Here is a 23,906-nt window from a genome sequence, read left to right on the forward strand (position 1 = left end):
ACATGTTATGATAAATCTAATAACATTTTTGGGTCGGTCAGGAATTATCAAGAACAGTGATATCAAACATGAGTGAGTTGGGTTGCATTGTGACCCCAAAATGCATATCTCTGCTTTGGTAGGGCTTATCGTGATTTCAGAGACATCCAATTGTGTGGTTTGTACCAAATCTCAGAAATAATAGCTTATCGATGGTCTACCCCCCCCCCCCCCCCTGGAAAGTCATATTTATGACAAAAGCTGGATTTCATGTTTGTGAGGTCAAGGAAGGTTTTGCTAAATCAGGCCTTCTGCCAGCTGGTATTCTTAACCGGTTCAGCACCGCAGTCCGAAAATCTCATGCATCCGAGCAACGTTCACCTCCCATTCATTCGCCTATAACTTTATTGCTACTCATCACAATGAATTGATCTATATCTTGTTTTTTTCGCCACTAATTAGGCTTTCTTTGGGTGCTACATTTTGCTAAGAATTATTTTTTTCTAAATCTATTTTAACAGGAAGATTAAGAAAGAAATGAAAAAAAATCATTATTTCTCAGTTTTTGGCCATTATAGTTTGAAATTAATATACGCTAGCGTAATTAAAACTCATGTATTTTATTTGCCCATCTGTCCCGCTTATTACACCATTTAAACGATGTCCCTATCACAATTTATGGTGCCAATATTTCATTTAGAAATAAAGGTGCATTTTTTCAATTTGTGTCCATCACTGTTTATAAGCTTATAATTTTAAATAATATAATAACATATTCTCTTGACATGCATATTTAAAAAGTTCAGACCCTTGGGTAACTATTTATGTTGTTTTTGTTTTTTTTTAATTGTATTTTTTATTTTTATTTTTAATAAAAAAAAGTGTATGTGGGTAATTTTTGGTGTGGGAGGGAAACTGTTAATTTTAAATGTAAAATATATTTTTTTTTTAATTAAAAATGAATTGTGGTGCAGTTTACTATTCGGCCACAAGATGGCCACAGTGAAAAAAGTCCTAGATGCGAACGATTTCGCATCTAGGAACTTAAAAGTAGGGGAAATGTTTCCTGGGGGCAGAAATACCACGCTCTCTGGAGAGAAAGCGTCGGTATTTCTGCGGGGAAGATAGATCGGTGAATGGGAATTATATTCCCATTCACTGATCGGGGGGCTAGCGGCGGGCAGCGGGAGCGCGCGCGGGGGCGCGCCCGATCGCGCGCACGAGGCGGCGGCAGCAGCAGTGCCTATCTGGACGAGGAAGCTCGTCCAGATAGGCCGAACTGGTTATAGTGGCTTCTGCAGGATGCTACTAGAACCCCCTGTGGCTGGCTGCCTTCATGTACAGGAATAAGGTGCCTAGTTGTCTCGAGAAAGCAGATTTTATTAGGTTTTGTCAATCTCATATCTGAGCCGATCTGATGGATGGGCTGTTAACCTTCTAGGGTGTCTTGTAAGAACTAAGAGTAAGCTTTTCACACTAAAGCCTAGTACACACTAGCAATTTTGATTGGCCAATCATTGGTCAATTTTACCACCTCCATGTAGTATGACCATTTACCTATATAATCTGCATAGAATTGAAAATCTGTTTGGCCCTCATGCTACATGGAGGTGGTAAAATTGACCAATCATTGGCCAATCAAAATTGCTAATGTGTACTAGCCTTTAGGTTGGAAGGTTTTGTAATTAAAACTGCCAGCCGATTGCTAGCAGCCTGTTCTGTTAGACACTGCAAGGAAATGTGTGTTAGGTAATTGCACAGTATTTTCGAAAATCGTCAGGCGTCACAGATACATTTGTCCCAGCTTTTGCTGATCGCTGGTGATCAGCAAAGCACTGAAAAGTACCGGAGTGTAAACAAGCCCTTAGAGCTGCAAAGCTAGAGAGTTGACATTTTGGTTACTCGTCTTCCCAAGGAGTTTTTTAAATGGTGTAAGGGGGCTAAGTAAACAAAAGCAAATGTTTATTTTATATGACCACACATATTCCTTACATGGTCCCGCCATGTCTTATGTAGAGTAGCAAGGATTTATTTGCCAAAATAACCATTATAGTAATTAAGAGGCTGCCATAGAGAGTTCACTTTAGAACAAGAATTAGAGTGGGTTCAAAACTGTTATAAATCTCTGTTGCTTTAACTATAACAAGAAATAATCTGAAACGTCACAACTTGCAGGATACAACTGTGGAAAGTAGGCCAAAAGTGTTAGCTGACTTAGCTGAATGGCTAAGGTTGGTAGCACTGCAGATGCAATCTCCTGTTTCTTGCAGCTGTGAAAAGCCTATTTGGTCTTATATCTAGGCATGTTGATCAAGACATGGTACGTTAGTAATCAATAACTCAGTGTATTGCTTTTTAAGGAGCACTGCTGAAAGAAATGATATATGCATGACAGACAAAATGTTAAATATGTATTTTATTATCATTCTGTAAGGAAATCACATCCACTTTCAGGTGGTCTTCGTCATCACTAATGTTTGTTTGTTTTTTGCAGTGGAAAAATGAATCAAAATGGTCAAGACCAAACAGGAATAGGCTTGAATGAAACAGAAGGTAAGATCACATCACTTCACCTGTCATTTGCTCTCTTGCATTGGCTGGGCACGTGTTACTGTTGTAACAGTATATATAACCATTAAAGTATGTAACCGTTAAATGATATCCTTGTGTCCAAAGTCTACAGGCTGTTACTTCGGTATTCGGTAACCTGTAAATTTATATTGAAAGTATAGATGCACCAAAATTCCATTTGGTTGCTAGTAGACTATAGATACCATTACTGATATTGGCCTCAATTCACTAAGATCATGCTGGAGATAATAAGGCAAGAGAGTTCCTTAAGTTACCTCCTCTGTAGTTAATTTACCTCCTCTGTAGTTAATTTACCTCCTCTGTAGTTATTTTCACATGCAGTTAATTAACAGCCTGTCTTTAACTCTGGAGTTATTTTAAGGATTGAAGAGTTAACTTAAAGACAGAAGAGTTAACTTTAGGTTTGCCTGAGGTAAAATGTTTCCTGAATACTACATGCCTTATCACCATGGTAACAACTCTAGAAGAGTTATTAAAGACAGGAGATAATCTTAGTGAATTGAGGCCATTGTACTATGCAGAATATCCCGCTAGTAGAATAGAGGTGATATTAGCAATATACTACCATCTGTAATATTTGCGCCCATATTTCCTTGTGGGTAATTGCTGAATATGCATTTAATTTCATACTATCATAACTACTATACGTTCTTGGTTTCCTATACCACTGTGAGCTTTAACCATGCATTCCCTTCTTTTGAATTGTAACATACTTTGTAGTGGAGTGTGGAACCAAAAAATACTGATCAGTTGATTTAAAAGGGAACTAAGCACCCTTTCTTTATTTGGAATTTCTACTGGTTTGTAATAGCTATAGGAACTGCCATGTTCCTCTCTCCCCTTCTTGCCGTCCTTATTTACAGAAGTCACAGAGGCTATCTTCACACATTCCCTCTGGAAACACTTTATGAAAAAGTTGTCTTAATTACCCACCCCCTTCTGTTGATGAAAAAGTATTGTTTACTTTTTGCTAATGCGTGCAATAAAACAAATACTTAAGTCCTTAGCTACCTGAAACCTCAGTGGACAGCCCGTCCTGCTGAAGTAGGCTAATAAAACCTAAAAAATAAAAATAAAAGTTAAAGTTGAGTTTTTTAATAATGAGACGCATTGTTGGCATGCATTTTTGATATGCTATTGAGATGCCCTGGGTGCTAAAAATGGTGCTCGGTTCACTTTAAGTTTTGTAGATAATACTGCAATACTGTTACCAGTCTTGTTTTATATGGTAACATTGTGAGGCATTATATGCCAGTAATTGGCTTTTTGTAATTGCAGAATATAGTAATTGTTTCTGGCTGGGAATGATCACAAAGGTACTTAATAATCATCTTGAGGACAAATAATATGAGAAGGCAAATTGGAGAACTGTTAATTATTTTATTTTTTTTACAAAAAGTAATGTGAAACCAAATTACATTTGTGATAAAACATTGTGCATTCCAACATTTATTTCAAAAATATATTTATCCTCAATGGAAGAAAGTACAGAGATTCCCTAATGCTATAAACCTTTCAAAAAACTTTTAGAAGACATGGGAGGAACATTTCCATCAATTCTCCACCACTCTGATGAATGTGAAATTATTTTTGTGAGACTCAATTAATACAATAGTTAGGGAAAAGTCAATAAACAAACTACTTTGTATAGCCAGCAATGTGGATTATTATTGTACTTAATTGTTCAGGTGGGGGGACTTATTATTACCATTTGTGGCTTTTAAATTAATTTGTACATCTAGCTTTATTTTTATTACTGTTAAATAAACATGATTTTATACTAATGGGACTGCTATATAATTCTTAGTTTCCAGTACTATAGCAGACTGGAATTGTTATTTTCTTGCCTTTTGCATTGTAAGTTATTAGAGGAGTGTGGCTTCAAATGACTTAATTTCTTTTAAGCTTTGTTGGTTTCATGCTGGCTGTGTTTATTGCATTTGGTACATTGCTGGCTGTTACTGGCTGCATATGCTGGCTGTAACTTATTGCATATGGTGCATTAAGGGTGTTGACCTACTACATCTTGTAGAGTACTCTGAAAATTATCAGGGTGCCCCATATACTCTACACACAGAGTAATACCACATTGTCCACTGCTGTTCAGAATGTAATAACGGGACACTAGTGAGCTTCAGCAAGACACTACACTTCAATGAAATTAACATTTAAGATGGTCAGACCCTTCTCAGCCCAAATCATGTCATTTTCGCACTTTTGGCATGTCTGTGCTTGCTCTTACAACCCCCTCTCTGTTTGTTCATAACACCTTCACCCCCTGATTGTATCATAGACTGGTATCTATTCTTCACCAATGCAGAGACCAAGTAGCTGTCAAACTGTGGGGTCGATTTGTCAGTTGTACAATGCACAATGAATACAAGGTACTGTATGTCCCAGAGTGAGCTGTAAGCTTCATTCCAAGGTCATTATTGCACTCCACACAAACACAAATAATAAGCGCCTCCAGAATGGAACAAATGGACTGATAAGAATTGGAAATAAACATACCTTTCAAAAGATGAAAAATAGAGGATTTATTTTCTGTAAAAATAATGAGCACAAGATAATACAATATTTACAAATTGAAGGAACATTGTAGTCCATTCACTAATGGTTGGTAAAATGTATATGCCTAGACAGCACACGTAAATCTTACTGGGACACAACATAACATAAGTTTGTGTAACTTGCATTATGTGACCATTGCTTGTATAATGCATGTTACGCTAATAGCATAGTTTGCGTACCACCTGGTAAAATGTACTTGTGTTGTCTGTGCACTAACTTTTTACCATCTATTAGAAAATAAACCCCAATGTGAGTACTAGTGAATAGGGAAATAGGGAAACCCCAGAGGCACTATAGTGAGAAGAACTGTACAGTATTTCACTTGTAATGATCATATTGGTGTAATAGGAAACAAAATCCTGTTCCTGAAAATATTTAATTTAATTAAATAAAGATGAGCTGGATGTGAATTTCAGAGGGGAAGATTTTATCACATTACAGATTACATGTGTCTTAAAGCCATAATTAACATTTGACCTTTGTGTTATTGACAGATATGTGATCAAGAAAAATTACAGTCTTCCTAATATTTCAGTCTTCCTAATACAGCCAGTTATTCAGTTATCCTCCAAAATCCTTCTGACACCTTTTGAAAACACTTAGCCTGTCTGCTGACCCGAAGTCAAAAGAAGATGTGTCAGAATGATTTTAACACAGTCACTTTCTCCTAAATGAATTATGAAAGCAGATGAAAAAGCACTGTCATATTTTATGTTTTATTTCTTGCTCTGAGAGCATGAATAAAATCCTCAAACTCTTGTCTGATATTTCTAGCCCCTAAGATGCAGTATGTATTTATTCATGAACAAGTACTGAACCACGCTACAGAAGATGTTGGCGCTATATAAATAAAACAAAAATATATATAATAATAATAACCATGAACCAACAACTGCAACATCTACATGATAAATATTAATTTTGTTACAAATCTTGTGAAAAGGATGAGTAACACAGCACCCATCCTACTGATAAAACAGATGGTGATTCACTGATAGAACCTGTCCATGGCAATGCTAACACAGAAAAAAATGTTGCCTCCAGATACGGTGACTGTCTTGTCTCAGATGCTTTCCTGTAGGGACTAACTGATAATGAGTGGGTATTCTCGACTTTTAGCTTGACTCACTAGCTCTTTTTGGTTTTGTGGAGTGAAGTTTTGTTTTCCTTATACACAGAAAGTTAACCATTTACTGCCATCCTAACGTATTAAAACGTCATGCTTACCGCTATTAACAGCAACATGACGTTTTAATACGTCGCGCATTCCCGCCGCTGCTACCGCCGTGTGTCCGCCGCTACCGCCGCCATTACCGTCGGGATCCCGTGCTGGGCGATTGGGGAAGAGGACTGAACAGTCCTCTACCCAATCGCAGTGCCTGGAGTGAATGGACGTGACCGCGAACAGCGGCTACGTCCATTCACATAAACAGGAAATGTAACAGTTTAATAAAGTGTGTAAAAAAAAAAAAAAAAAGTGAACACGTCCTATGAGTGTTCACCAGCGCCATCTTGTGGCCAAAAAGTATATTACACTTCCAAAATACATACATTTTCAAGTATATACACATCATTAATAAAATTACACTTCCAACCCTCCCCCCCAAAAAAAACACTTGTAAAAAAAAAAAATCAGCTTAAAAAAAAAAAAATAGTTGCCTTAGGGACTCAGCTTTTTTTATTCTATATTTTATGGGGGAAAATTAATTTTAATTTATTACATAGGGGCTTGTAATTATGGCCAGAACAAACAGAAAAATAACCACTTATATTTCAAAATAATATACTGTCGCCATACATTGTGGTAGGGACATAATCTAAACGGTTTAATTATCGGGACCACTGGGCAAATACAACGTGTTTGTTTTATCCACAGGAGAATGTTTAATTTTAAAACTATAAAGGCTGAACACTGAGAAATAATGATTTTTTTTCTTTTTTTTTCTGTTTTTCTCATTAAAATGCATTTAGAATAAAAAAATTCTTAGCAAAATGTACTATCCACAGAAAGCCTAATTGGTGGCGAAAAAAACGAGGTATAGATCATTTTCTTGTGATAAGTAGTAATAAAGTTATTAGGGAATAAAAGGGAGGAGCGCTGACAACTGAAAATTGCTCTGGTCCGTTAGGATAAAAACCCTTGGGGGTGAACTGGTTAAAAGGCAAGCGGGTCACTATGGTTTGTGAAGGTGAACACCATGCTCATAGGTTCTGCCTTCCAACTTGCATTTTGTATGGTGGTCATCTATTCTTATCCCAGATAATGTAGAAGGATGGAAAATGCTCAACATGGAATAGGGAAACATACTCACTATCTTTATATATAATCCATTTGCATAAGAGGAGGCGAACGGGAGCACTGCTAAAGATTTGACATAATTTATAACATATTTTTCTGCCTAAATCAGCTGTGAGCGCTTACCTCTTGTGGATATACGTTCATTTGTTTCAAGAGGAGCGAACTAGCTTTCTGTATTCCTACACCAGGAGTAATTCCCCTTTTTGTGGGGAGTTTTCTGCATAGGCTATATCTATCGAGGTCTATAAGTGGAACAATCAACTGTGATTGGGATTTGAAGTGTTGTTTTATTTTATTAGAATTTTTAGGGTTGTTTCTGAAAATGGATGCATTTGAATTAAGAGCTCGCAGAATTGTTAATCTTGATGAAATATTTGTAGACAGTGGGGAGATAGGTGGGAGTATGGAACAGGAGTTTAGAAAACTTCAAAATGTAATGATGAAGGAACAAGGCACCTGGTGGGACCTGGCCGCACTGACCAAATATGATAAAGAAGGCATTATACCTAAAAGACTAAGATGGGATTTAGCAGCCAATGATGGGGAGGATGATGAGGAAAATGATAAAGAATGGGAGGAATATTTTGACAAGTGCGGCCAGGGCCTAGTCAAGTTGCTGATAAAAAGGAAGAATAAGAGATTGGAAAGGCTGGGAGGAGAAATAGATAGTATTAAAACCAAGATGACTCCCTTAAATAGCTCGGAAGAATACAAAAGCCGATCCAAAAGACTGGGTGAGTTATTGGAAAAAAATGAGAAAGAGATTAGAGTAGAAAACCAGAAAAAGTTCCAGCGAGACGCGGATGCTACAAGGAAAAAGGAAATATATAGATGGCAGGTCAAAAAGAAAGAGGAAATTAAGGCAGCAGAAATGGCAGCTAAAATAGAAGCAAATAAGCAGCAAAATCAAAGGATATATGTGGAGGATCAGGGGGTGGAACAGAGACCGGTCCAAAAACCAGTATATGCGCCTAACCCTGAGCAGGGATTAATACATGGCCATCATGGGGGTGAGGGGAGAGGAGGGTGGGCTAATGGGAATAGAGGATGGGGAGCAAATAGGGGTACAGTCAGAAGCCCATATGGGGTACCTGAGAAAGGGCAGGGGAGGGGCTACAGAAATGATTCCTATGGACAGTACTCGGTACCAACCTACAACCGATATGACCCTATTAGACAACACAAACAACTGGAGCCTTTTTTAGAGATTGCCCCAAGATATGGAGAGAGGGAATGGAGACAGGAGGGGGCAGGATATGCACCTTATCAGAACCAATATGGAAAAAGAGAGCAAGACGAGGCACAAGGGGTGGGAAGGGGAGCAAAAAGGATGAGACAGTAATGGGGGAGGGAGTATTCAATATTAGTGGCACAACTTTGAATGTTAGGGAACTGGCACTATTGAATAAAGGCTTGAAACATGCACCCAAGCAAGGTATGGATAAATTCACCACCTATATCGATATAAATAAATTTGCACGTAAACTTCACTTAAAGAAGTATTTTGCTGGTCGTCCCATCCGAGATACTAAGAGAAGGGATCAGGACGGTTACATGCACACAAACCTACGCACAAAATCTACGTTTAATCCACAAGATAATAATTATCAAGCCATTGAGGTATTTAAGAATATGGTTATTAAGGATATGAATAAAATCCCCGAACAAAAAAATGGGCAGGTTAGGGAATTGGCTAGAGAGATGTTGGAGGACAAAAATTTGGTGGTGAGACCAGCAGACAAGTGGGAAGGGGTGGTGGTTCTGAGTAAGGCCCAATATAAAATTGAATTGGACAGACTGGTAGGTGATAGAGAAGCCCACACTCCATTGAAGGGAGACCCAACAGGTAAGTATATGGCTGAACTGAGGGAAATACTTAGGGAGGGGATGGATAGGGGATTGATCACTGATGAGGAGTTCAAATATTTTGTGCCAGATGTTCCTAGGATACCCATCATATACCAAGTCCCCAAAATGCATAAGAACAAAACTGAGCCTCCAGGGCGCCCCATAGTGAGTGGGATAGGGTCAGTGACCCACCGGTTGGGGCAATATTTGGATGAGTTCCTCAAACCTATGGTAGCAAATTTACCCAATATTCTCAAAGATACAAAACATATGCTCCAGATTATTGAAAGGGGGGAAATAAATGCGGAAGAAATAATGGTTACGATGGATGTCTCGTCCCTATATACAAATATCAAACATGAATTGGGGCTGGATGCAGTTAATTTCTTTTTTAAGAAAGAGGCAAAAATAAAAGATGAACAAAGGATATATATACTCAGGTTGCTTAAATTTGCCTTAGAAAGAAACTATTTCTGGCATGATGGAAAGTATTATAATCAAACTAAAGGATGCACCATGGGGGCGAGCTATGCTCCTAGCCTCGCAAATTTATTCATGGGAAAATGGGAACAGGAGATACTTGAGAGGGGGGGGGGGGGGCAGTAAGAATATGGCGTAGATTTATTGATGATTTGTTCTTTGTATGGGGAGGTGGGAAGGAGCATCTGGAACTGTATTTGAATGGCCTTAATAACAATGATGTGGGCATTTCCCTCACTATGCAATCCAGTAAGGATAGCATCCAGTTTTTAGATCTAGAAATAATGCGGAAGGGTGACATCAGGGGCACTAGGAGCTACTTCAAAGATACAGATAGAAATGGGTACATATCCACAAAGAGTTGTCACCACCCAGCATGGATTAAGGGTATCCCAAGGGGACAGTTCTTAAGGATGAAACGAAATTGCTCAGATATACAGGATTACTATAGGCAGGCGGGTATTTTGAAGAATAGATTTATGGAAAAGGGATATATGGAAAAAGAGCTGGATGAGGAATTACAAAGGGTTGGAAATATGGATAGACGAATAATGTTGGAGGATAGAGGAGGGGAAAAGGGTGAGTATGAACTAGCCTTTATTACAGGATTCAATACCCAATATAAGAAACTCCAAAATATAATCAAACAGCATTGGGGAATCTTGGAGACAGATCTGACACTTAGAAGTATTATTCCAGCCCAACCTAAATTTATCTACAGGAAGGCCCAAAACTTGAAACAAATTTTGGCATTAAGCTGTGTGGAGCCCAAAAAAACTCCGCGTATGCAGGGGTGGCAAACAGCTGGCTTCTTCCCGTGCAGAGGCTGCAAGGCCTGCAGGGAAGCAAATGGTATTCGAACTGATAGGGTGGTGTCTTTCAGCAATGGCAAGAACTTTAAAATTCAGGAGTTCATTACCTGTAATGACAGGTTTGTAGTATACCTTGCCTGGTGTAAATGTGGATGGCAATATATAGGTAGAACAACACGTACCCTCAAGGAGAGGATGGGGGAGCATGTACGAAATATCACCAAGGGGTACCCTAACCATGGAGTGTCAGCGCATTTTGGGAGTCACCATAATTGTAATCCCAAGGAGCTGTCCTTCTGTGGTTTGCAAAAGATCTTTCCAAATTGGAGGGGGTTTAATAAAATTAAAAAGGTTTCACAGGAGGAGACCAAGTGGATCCACCGTATGGGTACACTCAGACCGGATGGTCTAAATATAGACATTAACTTAGTCTGTTTTTTGGGGGAATAGGAGTGTGATGTGTGCGCATGCGCTCCATAACCTGAATGGCGGGCAGGTGATACTGAGTCCCTCTACACCCATTGATGGTGGGTGGGAGGAGAGTACAATCTTCTCTGTTAGGTTATACAAAATGGTTAGGCCACGTATAAAGGTTGACCTCCGAAGTATATAATGGGGTCATCGCAATTAGGAATAGGTAGATGGAATTGGAATTGGGATGAGAGGTTTTGAACATGTAACACTTATGTAAATATGGAACATGTACCCCCACGCTATGCACAGTAGTGCGAGGAGGGGGGGTATAAGAAGGGTGGAGGGGGGGGGGGTTTAATGTGGGAGATGGTAGTTCATATATGAGGGTGCGATGAGCGGGACTGCATGGCACATATGATAAGGGATAATGTGGAAGTGAGGGTCCTCCAATGTATGAAATGCCTCTATATGTAGTCACGTTAAAATGTTTTAAGTTTTTAGGTATTAGAAGTAATGGAGAGAATTATAATCTTATGGAAGATGTAATGATTTAACTGTACCCTAGATGGCGGCAGACTTGCAGGCTGTAAAGAGGGACAATGAGTATGCGCGGATAGCGCGCCAGGCATAAAAATGTCCGCCATACGCGTCAGACTCCATGCCCCTGATGAGTCACTGCATGACGAAATCGATAGGGCGGAGTCTGACGTGAAGGCGGAAGTGCATGCGTGTGGGTGAGCGGCGGCAAGGAGGACACGTGTGGCGTTCCTGATCTCCGTACGCGCGGCGGAAGACGGGGGAATACGGTCAGACGAGCCTGCCAGCCTGGCCACCTATGCGGGGGAGAGCCCGCTCAAATAATACTCTATGCGCTGTTTTAAGGAGGATACATGTGAGTGCAGTTGCATTTATTAATAAATAATTTTTAGCAGTATTACACTATATGGAGTTTTTTTGCATGAGGATGAATATGAACGCTGGTTCCTTTTGAAGAAGTGGTCTGGTGTTAACAGCGGAACTATCTTGCTGGAGAGGTGGGGGACGACCCGGTAACAGTCCCAGGGCGCATATAGACCATTTGTTGGTCTAGGACAGCGGTGAGTGGACCACAAAGGGTGTTGGTGGAGGTCTGCTACTGTATCATTAGCCAGGAGTGTAGTATATGTGACATCTGGAAGAAGACTGACGCCAGCCGCAAAGTGTTGGAAATTGAGGGCCTAAGCACTTGGACATATAACTTATTATTGATATATGGACTACAGAGGAATTTTATCCCATTTGCTGTTTAACATATGTATTGAGTAATTCAAACCCACTGAGAGGGTATGAGTATCCTGAGCGCCAACCTCTTTATATATAATCCATTTGCATAAGAGGAGGCGAACGGGAGCGCTGCTAAAGATTTGACATAATTTATAACATATTTTTCTGCCTAAATCAGCTGTGAGCGCTTACCTCTTGTGGATATACAGAAAAAAATGTTGCCTCCAGATACGGTGACTGTCTTGTCTCAGATGCTTTCCTGTAGGGACTAACTGATAATGAGTGGGTATTCTCGACTTTTAGCTTGACTCACTAGCTCTTTTTGGTTTTGTGGAGTGAAGTTTTGTTTTCCTTATACACAGAAAGTTAAAAGGCAAGCGGGTCACTATGGTTTGTGAAGGTGAACACCATGCTCATAGGTTCTGCCTTCCAACTTGCATTTTGTATGGTGGTCATCTATTCTTATCCCAGATAATGTAGAAGGATGGAAAATGCTCTACATGGAATAGGGAAACATACTCACTATGCTTGTTTCTGTATTAAATTCAGTGGAACTTGTCACATAATCAGCTAATTTTGATATTTGGTAATTCCAGTGTCCTATGTAAAGGATACAGCTGAATTCACACTGCACTCTGCATAATGGTCGTGCTATAATGTGTATGAACTGCAGTGGACACTGCCTGCTAACCCATATGCATTAATCTAAAGCCTGAATGCAGTGAGTTAGAACAATGTGAACTGTTACAATGCAGAGATGTGAACAGGCCCATATGGGCAATGAGTTGACAAGCAATCACACTGCATCAGACACACTGATGCAGTGTGATTGCCCCTAAGCTGCAGTGACCATGGCCAGTCAGAGAGGAGGCTTTGGCATGCAGCCAATCAGGTTGGGGTGCTGGAACTAGACCGGCCAATCACAGCCACCCGCTGTGCTCCTTTTGCTTTGGCGAGACCACAGCCATGAACCAATCATTGGGCCAATCCCTGCACTCGATCAGTGGCAGTGACATTTGATAGGTCACTGCTGCTACTGATCGAGTGCAGTGATTGTCCCAATGAGAGTGACATGACCCCCCCCCGCTGAGAGACTATCAGCACCAGTTAGCAAAAGGAGCAGCAGGTGGCTCTGATTGGCTGCCTAATTGCTTGTATGCCAAAGGTTCCCTTCTGCCTAGCCATGGTGATCTCTTGACAGTGATAGGGATTATATGGGGGGTAAATATTGCCTGGTACACGCAATGTAATTTCCCGTCAGATTGACAGGTCGAATTGATAATTTCCAACAGGTCCAATACGGTTTCCAATCATTTTTCTGATCAATTTTCCAATAATAAATTCAACCCGCCTCTTGATATGAGCTATAAATGACGAGTTGTATGTATGTATATAAATTAGATAGATAGATAGATAGATAGATAGATAGATAGATAGATATCAGAGCAGAAGGTCTAGAACTGGCCCTGGCAACTGGGTGAAGGAATGGTAGAAAATAGGGTCTCCAAGTTACCTGTTTTCCAAATGGAGCAACCCTCTCCCTTCAGACCCCTTACCAATTCATCTGTGTAACAAATAATTACCAACAATTAATTAAATACAAGTTTAATTAAAATAATATTTTAGAACTAATGTCAAATGTCTGTTATAGAGATCTTTCTTCTGGTCTTATTCCAAGTCTCTTTTCAGACAAAATCAGTCAAAGCAGGAAATGCTTACAGTCCTACTGTCTCAGCTTCTTACAGGAAAACGAAATACAAATCCATCCAGAATGGGTATAAGAGCCGAGAGGAATCTGACAAAGGCATTTCTGATTATATTGCTAGACATCTTAGAAATAACATCTATTAAAGCGAATGATAATTATAAGACTGCATTTGTTTCGTAGTAACATATTCCTCTGCCATTTACAGGCTGCATGAGGCAATTGATATAATTAATTAACTGTCCCTTACAATCCTTATTATACTTATTGTTTTATTTATATAGTTCTAATATCTTCTGTAGCACTGTACCTAGTACAGAACAAATAGTGGGGGCATGTAAACATATACAATTAGGACATCCAGCAATATAAATACGGACATTGTCGATGTGTGGTTTGAGACATCACAAATACTGGTTCATTTTAATATGATAAATTACCTCAGAATAAGAATCACTAGAAGGAGTTCCCTGCCCTTGCAAGCTTACAATCTAGAGGATAGCGGGTTGGAGTAATTAGTGAAGAAGACACAAGGGTTGGAAGATCCATGCCAAGGTTATACAGTGCATACTCAGAATTTCTTGTCTCAAGATTGTCATTTGTTAATGTCTCAGGTACAAATTCAGTGTGAGTGCAGATTAAGTGTTCCATCCAAATTGGCCACACAAAATAACTAAGAAACATTTAGGGTGTATTTAACTTTAGTCTAATGCCCCTACCATTGATCTAACGCAATTTTTAGGCCAAAACCAATAAACTTACCAGTATGTTTTTGGAATGTATGAACAAACCAGAACACCCAGAAGAAACCCATGCTAACGCATGAAGTACATGCAAAGTCCATGTTTTCTGGCCAAAATAGGAACCCGAGACCCTGACTCTGCAAGGCCAGAGTGCTAGCCGCTTAGCAACCATGTTGTCTATAATCTTAATAACATAGTCATTATGATCTTCATACACTATTTTTGACACATAGTTTTCTATACTTGCCAGTTTCAGTATACTTTGTATGTACACCATGCACCAGTTTGAAAGCTTTCTTTATTCTGCAGTCACAGCATGGAGGCTGCTATTACTTGTGCAGTTTATTGCTCATGTGGCAATAAACAGAAAATAGCTCACCATGGCAACGTTAATACATTCAAGCTTGTTGAAGACTTGAAGAGCTTGATTTAGTTTCCACGCTGTAACACAAAGCCATCTTTCTACGTTATTGTGTTGGTTCTCCTGAATATTTGCCAGAAACAAATACACAATGCACTTTCAGTCCATGAAGTGACAACAAAAAGATTTTGTTGTTTTGACAACAAAAAGATTTTGAGTAAATTACTGAATAGAGTTGTTACAAAGTGATTACAGGTACCCATGTGAACATAAATATGAAGAAATATTATGCCACCATTCAACTTATTGAATAAGGTAATGGGAAGACAACAAACAGGCAACCATAACATATTTAAAGCGGAATATAACCCAGCATTTCAACTTTGCTCTGAAACATTATTTACAGCATATTATATGCAACCAGCATTTTTTTTTTACTAGACCAGCATTGGAAGGGTTACACACAGAGCTTTAAAGTTCCGTGGAGAGAAATGCTGCCGCAGCCGAAGCTTGGATAGATACATTTACGTAAACACAATGTAACAAGTGAGGAATGTGACTCTTTCTCTCTCTGTGTCCAGGAGCTCCTGCACAGTCAGAGTGTAGTAAACATTCCACACTTGTTACATTGTGTTTACTTGAATGTATCTATCTAAACTTCAGCTGCAGCAGCATTTCTCTCCACGGAACTTTAAAGCTCTGTGTGTAACCCTTCCAATGCTGGTCTAGCAAAAAAAAATGCTGGTTGCATATAATATGCTGTAAATAATGTTTTAGAGCAAAGTTGAAATGCAGGGTTATATTCCGCTTTAAAGCATTCTTTTATAATGACCAGCTATGATTGACTGATTACGTCTCAATACAGTGCTGTCTACAAAAAAGCAGTATAAATGTTTATTTGGCTCACACTTTTCTAATCCTCTTTCAGGCAAAACCCAAGTAATGGGTGAAATCAAAATTGCCCTGAAAAAAGAGATGAAGACTGATGGGGAGCAGCTGATAGTGGAGATTCTACAGTGCAGAAATATTACATATAAATTTAAGTCTCCGGACCATCTGCCAGGTATTCATGCTTAATATTGTTATCTCTATCATCCGTAATGTCTATTTTGTGCAGGTATGGCATATAAGGTGTGCTGGATATGTGTTAAAGATGACCTTTAGCCAATTCATATTGTGTTAAGGGCAGAGTCAGCATGGGGAAAGCCATATTTGCTAATTACATGAGAGGTTGTGTAGTATAGCTATACCTTATTGCTTATCTTAGCTTAGGTCAAATGGACTCAAACCTAAGAAATAAAGATTACAGCAACAGCAAGGCTGCATTTGTTTTATGGTACATACACACATCTGATTTTTCCAAACAACCGTCGTTTAGACCTGTCATTTGGACGTCAATTCAGACGTGTGTAGAAACTATCGTTCAGCTGATAAGACCACCAAGAGGATCCGTCAAAACCAGTCTTATCAGCTGAAAGATCGTTTGTACACACGTCTGACTTGACATCCAAATGACCGGTCTGAACAACTGGTCCTACGCACCTTAAAAGCTTTAAGAATAACTCATGTAAGTAGATTAATAAAGTAAGTTACTTATAAGCCCTTGTTGATTCATTTACTAGCCCAATGTCTAGGTCCATTTTCTATGCAGTGAAAGTATGGTTATGCCTCATATGCTGTCATCTTATGGCCTTTGCAGAAATCAGAGTGGACATATAGGAAGGAGTAAGAAGGAAGAATCAGTCACAACATGGAACAGGTGAATCGGGTGTGGGGATCAGCAGGCATCTTATAGATGTCTGTGCTAATTATCTGTAATTAGGCACACAGGTGGTGAGTTGGGTGTCCGATGCAGTAGTATCAGCGTATAATCAGAGCTATTAGTCTACTGTGTAGATGGTCAGCTACAAATAGTGGTAGTTTTGCTGCTGGGGTTAGGGTAACACACCAGGAGGGGAGGTTAGTGTTAGGCACTAGGAGGGTGGGTTAGTGTTAGACATTAGATGGGGAGGTAGTGTTAGGTACTAGAAGGGAATGGGTCATGTGAGAATAGGTGCCAGGCAAGTGTATAGTAAATATCAGTAATTTAAATTAACAATACTTTTACTAGTGGCCCCACCCGTCACCCAACTCATGCGATGGCGTCTCAACACGTACACGTCAGAGCAACCATGACTAGTAGCTACAACTAGACTTGAATATATTTTAATGGAGCTGCTGGACAACTTCACAATGTGCAATTAGAATCTAAAAATTCTGACTTGAATGCAAATGTTATGTAAATTGCTTGCATCTTGCTTGTATCTTACTTGCATCTTGGAAATGGACCAGTAAATTCACTTCCTCCTTATGATCCCCAGCAAAAAGAATCTTGGAATTTTATATAAGGAATTTCAGTGATCTGATCAAGGACAGTCCTTGATAAGAGGGATTGAGTGGCCTTAGTGGAGTATTTAACATGCTTTTGTCAAGGCCCAATTTCAATGCATTTTAAAAGTAGAGTGTGTCATGAGGATGGTCTTTGGGGGATTCAGATAAATATATATTCAGAGAATGTAACATTATTGAACACTATATTGTCCCTCCCTGTGTAACACTGTTTAATGCTGTAATGTCTCCCCTATCAATTGTACAGTACTGCATAATATGTTAAAGGCTCTATAAATATAAAGTTTAGTAATACTACCCCAGTGAGTTACCATGATTGTGATAGCTTGCAAACACTTGGTTTATGATGGAGGATATACCATATTTTTGTTCCATAAAACACATTGGACCATAAGATTCCCCTAGGTTTAGAGGAGTACATCCAGAAAAAAAATATTCTAAACCAGGTCCATTTTCAAAGATCAGGGGCGTCTTGTGGAGCTTCAGGTCCTATCCCCCACTAAATTAATAGTGATCCCCTACATATTCACACCACACATGTACGTACATCATACACCATTGGCGTGACGCAGTCGGCAAGTAGTTAATAATAACAGCATGGTAGGGCAGGAGCCTCCATGATCCCCACTGTCATGATGGGGCCTGTGGATGGAGGGGCCCACTCTCGTATTTAATGCAGTGGAGCAGTAGAGTATAATACATTACATATACAAAGCCGTATGGTGATTAGCTGTACAATGCTTGTTCACATAAGAGGTGTGAGGAGGAGCTTCCAGCCACCATAAGCAGGTAATGTTTAATGCTATGCTGCGTATTTTTGCTGTGGAGAATGATCCCCTAAGAAATCAGAAGTAATGCCTTGCTCTACTTTGCCTCAGAAAAAACAAAAGGATTATCAGAGAAAATGTAACTACCTTAATCATTTCATCTGAGTGCAACATTAAAGTGAGGTATCAGGTATACCTGTACTGATGTCACACCACTACCTGATCAGATGATAGCTAGCAGTTTGGGTGACATCTTGATGTTTGTACCTACCATATGCATAAGCAAGTACCATTGTTCACTTCTATAAATTGTAGATAAGGTGAACATCATGCATATTAAACACGACATCATGTGTGCATTTAACAGTTCCAGATAGCTATACATGATGATAAACTTTTATTCCTTCATTTGCATTTTACATTTTGCTTTTAAGTTGTACTGTTGCTTTTCATTTTACAGATCTGTATGTGAAACTCTACGTTGTTAATATAGCAACTCAGAAGCGCATAATAAAGAAGAAAACCAGAGTGTGCAGGCATGATCGAGAACCTTCATTCAATGAGACATTCCGCTTTAGCATGAGTCCTGCTGGACACTCTCTGCAGGTAAAGCTATCATTTCCCTTTTATTAAAATGCTGCCCACCTATGTTCAATTGTGGCTAAAAAAAATAAATGATATGCACATTATATGCAATTATATTCTTTCACAGGAACATAATTACTTTTAGAAATTGCCATAGCTGCTGAGAGCTGAGCTTATTGATTATTCTCTGTCATCTTTTAGTCTAAGTTAATATATCACACAAATATCTAGCTTCTTACATCGTCTAGCTCCTCTCATTTCAAGACTGAGGGTATGTTTAACTGAGAGTTTGAAAAATTAATAAAATTATTTTTTATTTCTTTCATTAAAATGCTTTCTTATGTAATAATGAGAGAACTATTCAGCATGAAGCATAGCTAGTCATTTCTTTACCAGATATTTTTTTTATTGTGTTGTATTGTGTTATAATCCAGAATGGAGAGTTCCAAGGAGTACAGTAAAACCCCCATTCTCCAGAACTCAGTTAACCAGAAGTCCCGAGCAACCAGAAAAAATAGTCTGACTTTGCAGGATGCATAAATCTACTTTTACACTTCTTTATACAGTAATAAACCTCTGTTACTTTAAGTTAAATAATTTGGTTTTAATTACTGTATTTCAACAGTAATACAGAGATAATGGTATGTATACAGTGTGGGGTATAGTACTGTTTTTTAGCTAGGCTTATTTTTAACATTGACCCTCAAGCAACCAGAAACTACACTTAACAGGCCTCAGCCAATCCCTGTTGGTGCCGGATAATGTGGGTTTTACTGTAATACATATTTGTAGTCATAGTAAGCCAAAGTCAAGATAGGTGGAGCAGGTTCAGAAGCGGGTCACAAGCCAAAGGTCAATGCAGATAGAGAATGTTTAGAAGTGGGTGTGAAGGCAGCAAGCAGACAATCCAGGTAATTAACAGAGGTCAGACCAGAGGAGCTGATCAGGGAAGGTCAGGTCATGCTGGGTTAATATCAGAATGTCAAACACGAGATCAGAGCAGGCTGTATGCAATGCTAGGTCAGGAAACACCATGCTAACACAGCAATCAGGAGTCTACAGGGTGAAGCTTCCTGTTATAGGCCATGGAAAGCCTCTTTAGCACAATTTTCCATACAGCAATCACACTGAACCGCCTACACCAAACTCCACACATGCCTACACAGAGTCTGGTGATATGCTGTGTTTATGTGTGCATGTCCCCAACCAAGTGAAGTCGGTAAAGTAGGTATATTTATTCTTTTGACACGAATGCTGATGCTACGTTACTTGTTTGCTTTACAGATTGCAATATAATAACCATTTCTAGTGTGCTTAATATTATCCTTAATTATTTTCTTCTAGATTTTGCTTGCCTCAAATGGAGGAAAGTTTATGAAGAAAACCCTAATAGGTGAAGCTTACATCTGGCTGGACAAAGTGGACCTTCGAAAAAGGATAGTAAATTGGCATAAACTTTTAGCCAGCTCTACACAGACACATTAAACAACAATATTTGCTGGGGCAAAATGTCAGAAATAGCTTAAATCATGATGGAGTTAAATACTGCGTAGAACACATATTAGAACATGTTGAGGCTATGCTGAGAAGCCTTTGTTGACATGTTTTGCAGTCAATGGGAAATAAGGTAAACAGATGATAATAGATGACATCATGTAGTGGTTAACCATAAGATCTGACTGCTAGTGTCTACAACATTGGTAATGTTTCAGATAAGGATCTGGACATGCATTTCTATAGCTACTATGTTTCATTCTGTAGAGTAACGTAGAAACACTCAAAAATAAGGCAATATAAAGTAAGACTTAGTATTAATAAAATAAACAAGTAACATTCTCTCAGTATATGTATGAACTAATTTGCACCTTAGATGTTTTCCATTGATAGACAATATAAAATGCAGTTTTATGGTGTTCCTTGGAGTTGGCATATGTGCAAGTTTAAGCACTATATTTCCTTCCTCTGAGTTCCAGGTAATGTTCTCTCTATGCCACGTGTACAGTTACCGTACAGTTAACGTGCAGTGCCTATCTTTTATTCTGTGAGTCAGTTTGCAAAAATGGTGCAACATATGGGCTCTGTGCTTCTATTAGCATATGACATCCCCATATGCGACATATGTAGTATCTGATTCTTTGGCTTTGATTAGCTTAAAAGCAAGAAAATACAAAGCAGTTGAAAAAAAATCTAAAATAATGCTGTTGTATAAAAGATCTTTTAATTAAAGAAAAACAAGTCTGTATGTGAGTTCTTCATGCCATCTTTATGTCAGGAGAGGCATATAAAGAGCAATGATATTCTGACTTTTCTTTTAGTAACTCAGGTGACTGACTGATGGGTTGTATTGAACATGTATTGTTATTTACTAATGATGGCTACAATCATTATAGTAGTTACACACTGACGTCCGTACAGTGTGCTAAAGAGTGGTTGATTTTGTCAACTATATGGCAGAGAAAAAATCACTATAAATAAAAATGTAATTTTTTTTCAACCAGGTTTCCATCATAAAGAATTTTCTGGTTTTCAACAATCCATTCAATAGGTGAAAGAGCTAAAATAGTGCATTTTAAACTTTAATTCTTCTTTTATGCTATGATTTAATGTAAAAGACTGCAAAGCATGCGGATGGTTGCTATGAAAACATCATTTCAGAGTGATAGCACAAATACACATTCTTGTGAGGAACTTGTAATCAGCACTAAATTAGCAGGGCTAACGTTGCTTTGCCTTTGTTCATACACTGCCTTTCACTGATGTGATGGTATGATTTCTTCCATCACATTACAAAATACCATGTTTTCTCCATCCTTCTTAGTCATCATTTTTGTATACAAAAAAAGAAAAAAGCTAGAGCAGACCCATACATCTGTCTTAGCTTAGTTTAGACAAACCTTAGGATTAGTACCAAAAGAAATCCTACAGATGCGTCAGTTATCTTTCAAACTGAGTGAATGACAATGTTTTTGGTCCATCAATGAATTATCAGCGGTGTATAATATGCTTCCGACGTGTGCCAGCAACGTGTTGAACCAAATTTTTGAGTTATCATGGAAGTATTCTATGCAACATTGATGTATCAATGCTATTTCTGTAAGTGAAAATGATAAAAAAAAATGTAAAACAAAAAAAAATTGTGTAAGAAACAATTATCAGTATTTTTGTTTTTGCACATATATTTGAACACATTAATAGTGTTTATTGCTTTTGCTTCTCCTAGAAGTGACTACATAGAGATCCAGATATATGTTGACAATTAGTTATTTATTAATATTCATTTTATATATAGATAGCCAAGAGAAGAGTAATTTAAATATATACATTTATTTATATGCAAAGCAAGGTAAGGCAAACATTAGAGTTTGGTTTGATCCACAGAAATAAAAGCATTTAAGTAAAAAAACAAACAAAAAAAATCAAAGCACAGTGTGTGTGTTTACACGTGAATTACATTTTTATAGTTCTATATATTAATTATTATGTTCAGAGGCCTCGTTCGGAAATGGCAGTGTTTGGATGCTGAGTGCAAGTCAGTAATTCATATTCTGTGGCTGCAAATTAAAGAGAGGATAACTCCAACTTTTTAATGATTTGCAGTACGTATTAAGCACACAAAAATATTTCAAAAATGATTAGTAGACAAGTTGGTACACTAAATATAAAGAGTGCATTAAATAACTCTGCGCATCCAATCGAAAAAGTCATAATGACAAAGAAATGACTAGTGCCTGATGTTTTATCAACATCTCAATACAATTACGTTGCATTTTTTTCAGGTATTTTATTAACTATTTTTTTTTTTATCAATCAAATAAAAAAGGTATGCTACAGTATGTAAAACATATCCTGCTATCATAAGTAAAGACATCCAGACAGAGTGAATACTCTCTTTCTCTTTAAGACTATAGTAGAATTGCTGTTCTATGATGTAATGCTAGTCTAAAAAATTCTGAATGCACAGGTTGTTAGAAGCAAGTTCCTTTTTTTGTTATTGTGTAAATAAATCTTTATTTTTTTTTTTGTAAGAGATGAGAAAGACTAAAGGGATTCTAATTCCATTCTGCATTCAGCATGTGAATGTGAGCATCCCGTTTAATTGTACATGTAAAATTGTTCAGTGATGTGCTCAGATGATGAACCAGTGATGGCTGAACAGCTTGTATGTTGTCATCCATTGAGAATCTGTACAGAGAGCTTGAAATATAAGAAGTATATGAAGAAAACTGTAAAAAATATATTTAAATTACGTAAAATCTGTATTGTCCTTGAGTAAATGTTTTCACATGAATGTTGCGCTGCATGCGTTGATGGAGGTCTGCCCATTTTTGTTTGTGTACTTTTGTTATGGTCATCCTATTTTTATTTATTTTTTATTTTGCCTTAACTATTCTTTCATTTTATTAAAAGAGTTGTACAAAAAGAGTTAAATATTAATGAACTGTATAGAAATCTGCCTGTAAATCAGTTAATGTTTCTTCATTTAATGTAAAAATCCATGTCATAGTTTTTGTGGTTGTACACAAGATGTAACTTGAGAATTTATGCAAATTGTGATGTACAAAAGGTTGTAATCCAGTCGAACTAATAAATATTTATAACATCATTTTCTTTGTGAATTTACTGAATTTAGCTTTAGAATATGAAAGTTACAAACAAACAAACACTTAAAGCAAAAATTATAGTCCTCAAGCACCTAATGCATACAAATACACTCACCTAAATGATTATTAGGAACCCCATACTAATACGGTTTTTGATCCCCTTTCACCTTCAGAAATGCCTTAATTATACATGGCATTGATTCAACAAGGCGCTGAAAGCATTCTTTACAAATGTTGGCCCAGATTGATAGGATAGCATCTTGCAGTTGATGGAGATTTGTGAGATGCACATCCAGGGCATGATGCTCCCATTCCATCACATCTCAAAGATGCTTTGGGTTGAGATCTGGTGACTGTGGGGGCCATTTGAGTACAATGAACTCATTGTCATGTACAAGAAACCAATTTGAAATGATTTGAGCTTTGTGACATGTGGAATTATCTCGCTGGAAGTAGCCATCAGAGGATGAGTACATGGTTGTCATGAAGGGATGGACA

General features: G+C 38.1%; 1 protein-coding gene across 3 annotated transcripts in view; it reads left to right on the top strand.

Annotated features, from left to right (window-relative positions):
- The window catches only part of PCLO (piccolo presynaptic cytomatrix protein), a 346,941-nt gene extending 323,545 nt beyond the window's left edge, over nt 1-23,396 (top strand). For all 3 annotated transcript variants that reach the window (XM_068276174.1, XM_068276175.1, XM_068276176.1), the window contains 4 exons: nt 2,474-2,532; nt 15,996-16,130; nt 18,683-18,828; nt 20,152-23,396. In XM_068276174.1, the coding sequence (XP_068132275.1) occupies nt 2,474-2,532; nt 15,996-16,130; nt 18,683-18,828; nt 20,152-20,292 (481 nt within the window). In that variant the 3' untranslated portion in view covers nt 20,293-23,396. The remainder of the gene's footprint in view (nt 1-2,473; nt 2,533-15,995; nt 16,131-18,682; nt 18,829-20,151) is intronic.
- The last annotated feature ends 510 nt before the right edge of the window (nt 23,397-23,906 follow it).

This window comes from Hyperolius riggenbachi, chromosome 3 (genome assembly GCF_040937935.1).
Source record: "Hyperolius riggenbachi isolate aHypRig1 chromosome 3, aHypRig1.pri, whole genome shotgun sequence".
Lineage (NCBI taxonomy): Eukaryota > Metazoa > Chordata > Amphibia > Anura > Hyperoliidae > Hyperolius > Hyperolius riggenbachi.